At 38.2% G+C, this 4670-nt stretch overlaps 1 protein-coding gene across 1 annotated transcript; it reads right to left on the reverse strand.

Moving 5' to 3' along the window:
* Window positions 1–271: 271 nt before the first annotated feature.
* On the reverse strand, window positions 272–1198 carry LOC102307804 (olfactory receptor 11A1-like). Its single transcript, XM_014339440.1, has one exon. It carries the CDS (start codon window positions 1196–1198, stop codon window positions 272–274), a length of 927 nt encoding a protein of 308 aa, XP_014194926.1.
* Between the last annotated feature and the right edge of the window lie 3472 nt (window positions 1199–4670).

The following is a 4670-nucleotide window of genomic DNA, read 5'->3' on the forward strand; positions in this document are numbered from 1 at the left end:
AGATTAAAAACAGGCAATCAGTGCACTAAAACCAGATCAAGACTGTGACCACACTGTTGCGTGGGTGCAGACACACATCGAACTAAATTAAAAGAATCAGTAAGATTAAAAAATACTGGGCTTTTCTGGACAGCACACATGAATATTAAAATCCACGACAATAAGAAAGGAGTCATATTTTATCGTGACTTCAGTTAGAAATGCAGCGAATTCCTTTATTCTCCAACAGAGCAAAGATGCTCTAGGATAGTCTCATTCTGAACAAAGATATTTATTTTCTCTCAAACAGAAACCTTTGATATGATTGCCTTATTTTTGTCAACTTAAATCCATACATAAATGGGGTGAGCATAGGTTGAAAAATGAGGAGATACATAGGCAAAATTATACGAACTTCATCTGGTACCTGAGAAACTAAAAATCTGATGTCAATAAAGTAAAAAATACACCCGACAAACAGATTTGACACACAGATGATCTGAGGGGTACAAGTAGTCACAGCTTTCTGCTTGTTTTCTTTTGATGTTTTTCGACAAACTCTCAAAATCTTCATGTAAGAGACTGAAATGAGACTGAAGGGTATGAAAACACTCAATAAGAGAAAGGATATGTTAGAAATAAAGCTCTGGATTGGAACAGAACATGAAAGTCTAATTATTAATTGGTGGTCACAATACGTGTTGTGAATAATATTTCCACAAAACTTCAAACTGAAGATGAATGAAAATGAGAAAATAAAACTAAGAAATGAATACACCCACACAAGCAGAATCAACAAAAACACTCTCTCTGTCTTCATAATAACATTATAGCGTAATGGATGACAGATTGAGATATATCTGTCATAAGCCATGGCTGCTAAACTGCAAAATTCAGCAGGTGCACTTGTGTACATACAACACATCTGCAGAAAACACCACGGCACAGTCACCTCGTGGCTGTCTGAAAACATCTGTGAGAGCAAAAGAGGATACAGTGATGTGCTGGCATTTATTTCGTTCACACATAAATTACACAGCAATATATACATTGGCTCATGCAGTCTTCTGTCCAGACGTATGACCACAATAAGGACTGTGTTTGCCACACATATAGAGAAATACCAGACGAGTATTATGATGAAATAAAGGTATTTCAACTCTCCAATATTTCCATAAGCAGCCAGCACAAATGATACAGTCTCACTTGAGTTTCCCATTTTCTGCTTAATACGACACAGTGGATAAGATAGATCAGTAATAATGATATATTATATTCATTAGAAAGAAATACCAGACATCAATATAGCTGAGCAACGTTTCTATGATACCGTTCAAATGCTGTTTTACACACACATGTTACCTGATTATGGCACGTTCCTTCTCAGCAGCTGTTGCACCTGTTGTACAATGTCCACATTAGCAATCAAAAACAAACAGCAAGTAGTTTTATACTTTAAACGATTTAAGATTCAATTACACAGATTCTTACATATTAAGAACTCATAACAATAAACTCAGCTGCTTCCCTCCAGGTTGAACAAGAAAAAAATAAGCTTCTGCTAATATTTATAGCTGCAACACAGAGGAGGAGGAGGGACAAACGGTGGCATTCTTTTCTATTGACAGTCGCGTCTGACTTTTTTGTTTGTTTTAAATAAGATACACTGTAACATTATTACATAAACACATCAGATATTACAAGTCTTTAGTATTGTAGTGGAACAAGATAATTTTTTCTTAGTCTTAAGAGAAATTAAAATTTCTCCATCAATGTTTTTAAATGCAAATAGAAATTGTACATGTCTACAAATAATGCGCAGTTTTTTGTAAACAACAAAGTTATATGGTACTATTTACCTAAAAAATGCAGCCAAGGCCTCAGGCGTTTTTTATATAATTATTTAAAACTACTTACAGAACAATCAGGTGTTCTGCATCAAATAGGAAGGCACACAAACGATTTGTGCCACTCCAAAATATAGTTTATTTACATTGTAGGACGACAATACAGGCCTAAACCCTGCAGGTCTGACAGCAGGAGGTGTATCATTCCTGTTTTCCACGTGGAGACAGATTTTACACTGGAATCTGCCTTTGGTTCCTTTTTTGGAGCAACTATGACATTCATCAGTATAACTGACACACAAAACAGAACAATGACTACATTACACACTAACTATAGCCTCCAAACACACTAAACAACACTAATCTCTCAATGCGAAATCTCACCAGTGTCGCTCCTAAAACTTCCCCCTCTTCCCAAACAACCAAATGCCAGATCTTGCCATATAATTTTTTTGATTGGTTGACATGGTACACTTTAACACCACCAGGGAAGGGAAGAGGTGTCTTTTCTTTTCTTTTTTTCACTCGCAAGCAGAGAGTGTTTGCTAGCGGTATCTGTAGAAAATGCTGTTTTTACCGTTTCTTCCCGCTGTTAACACCACTGTTTTATTCAGAAAAAACACATGGCGTGTATTTTTGATCATAACTCTGTTTTTACGTGGCCTATCAACGCAGTTTAAAAACTGGTGTATAGCTTGAAGTCCGCACTTTCGACCCAAGTTGAAATGGAGACTCTGGGTCGCTGCATCTTGTTGCTGTGTCGTCGTAAATTTGTCACCTGATTTTGACGCACTGGCGTGTCCGTCGATACCAAAGGGTAAAGTAGTCCAAAACTTAACTTAAGCTTACACATTCAAATCCAGTTGTCATTTATGTTGTACTATGACCAAATGAACTCAACTGTCAAATATACAAGCCAAAAAACCATATAATTTAAGTTGAGATCCTGACACCACCAAAGTTGAAGCATCCTGCACTTGAATCTGCCAAGAAATTCTATCCATAAAAACAATGAACAATTATCAATAAAAATGTAAAGGCCTGGTGAAGTCCCACCAGGAACAAGTCACACATCTTGCGATCAGTGTTGTTGTGGCTAGTGCTAAGTGCATCAAATGGCTAGTAGCAATGGGACTGACACCTCATGTCCACCTCTGGTTTGTGTATTTCTGTAACAACAGGCAACAGCTACCTTGAGACTACAAATGTGTACAGCTGCCTGAACAATGGAGGTGAGAAACATAGTCAATTCAGATTTGATCTTCCCAGCCTCTTCCAGGAGGAAAAATGAGACTACCTTCCTTCCTTGCTAGTTTTGTGAATTGAAGATCTCACAAGTTGGGGCCTTTGCCAGACACTCCCAGTGCACCCTCACTATACATCTGTGCCCCTCTGCACTCCAGTCATCTTTTGAACATCTTTGAGTTTAGTTTAGTCAAAATGCTGGACAATTCTGGTGCTATCAAATACATTGATTTGTGCCAATCCAGGTGTATAATTTTGTAGGATTTAATTGGAAAAAGAAAATCCAGAGATAAGGCGATTGTGGATTTGTACCTTGCCAAGGTCATTTTTTGCCTTAGTCAGGAAGAGCAAAACATGACTATCATCAAAGTACATTTATGCTTAGAATGGATATTTGATCAAAGTTTCAATTTACTTTGTCATTTTTGATTAAGGTGTTGCTGTGTGCTTCTGTTTTATGACATTGTCAAAAAAATTATGAGAAATGTTCAAATTGTAATAATGCAAAGGTGAGCCGAAATGTTGTCAGCATGTATTCAAAAAACATTTTAACCGAAGGTATCAGTATTCCCTTTCGTTAATCAGTACTTGGGACTAGAGCAGGGCGATATGACCAAAACTATTTATCACGATATACATTTGAAAATTTGCGATAACGATATAACTGACGATATAATTGACACTAGACAAAATACTTTACAACTCCACAACTTTATTAGTGCAAAAAAACCCCATCAATGTATTTTCACTTAAACAAGCAGCTGTTTTTTATGTGCGTTAAAGTTATATAAAAATGTAACAGTGCGATTGCAAATCCCTTGCTGACAGTTTAACCAAAAGACATTTCCAGTGGAAATTGGCTCCTCACTCCGAGACGCGCCTGCCTAATATAGCCGTAATGCTCCAACAATCCATCAAGCGGTGCGGCTTCGTAGCTTAGCAAAGTCATACTAAAACATTTGACAGATTTTCGAGCGCCAGTTCCACACCACTGAAGTTGCAGCATTTTTACAAACCAATTCTGGTTCATCTGTTTCATTTAATGTTCCACTTTTGCTCTTCTCATTCTGCGTCGCCGCCATGTGCGTATGTAAACATAGGCACTGCGCATGCGCGTTTTACCCATATTCTATCACGATATTTCATTTTCCTATCGTTCCCCAAAATTACACCAGTATTACCGTGAACGGTATGATATAGCTCAGCCCTACTTGGGACATTTCATTGTTCTAAAATCTTTATAAAGCTTTATCATTAATAATGTTAACTATGGCGATCCTAGACTAGCTGGGCCTCTCTAGAGGTACACTGCCGTTTGTTCCTGGTTAGCTGGATGAAGGCAAGTATAACTGTCAGCTCTGGGATGCTACAGCTAGGTGGCTGGAGCTTGGTCTGATGAGAGAGGAGGATCGGTTGCTGGATGCCATTGTGCTGGAGCATTTTTTGGCAGGACTTGCTGGTGAGACAGCAGAGTGTTTATGCTACCATCAACCCAACAATCATATGACCCCCTATGAGCAAACACTTTGGCGACAGTGGGAAGGAAAACTCCCTTTTAACAGGAAGAAACCTCCGGCAGAACCAGGCTCAGGGAGGGGC

The sequence above is a fragment of the Haplochromis burtoni genome, unplaced genomic scaffold, assembly GCF_018398535.1.
Source record: "Haplochromis burtoni strain Fernald_Lab_line unplaced genomic scaffold, NCSU_Asbu1 Contig_274, whole genome shotgun sequence".
In the NCBI taxonomy this organism is placed as follows: Eukaryota; Metazoa; Chordata; class Actinopteri; order Cichliformes; family Cichlidae; genus Haplochromis; species Haplochromis burtoni.

Bases quoted from the DNA above. Each gene is read 5' to 3' on its own strand.
- LOC102307804 (XM_014339440.1), bottom strand. From the start codon at position 1,198: ATGGGAAACTCAAGTGAGACTGTATCATTTGTGCTGGCTGCTTATGGA.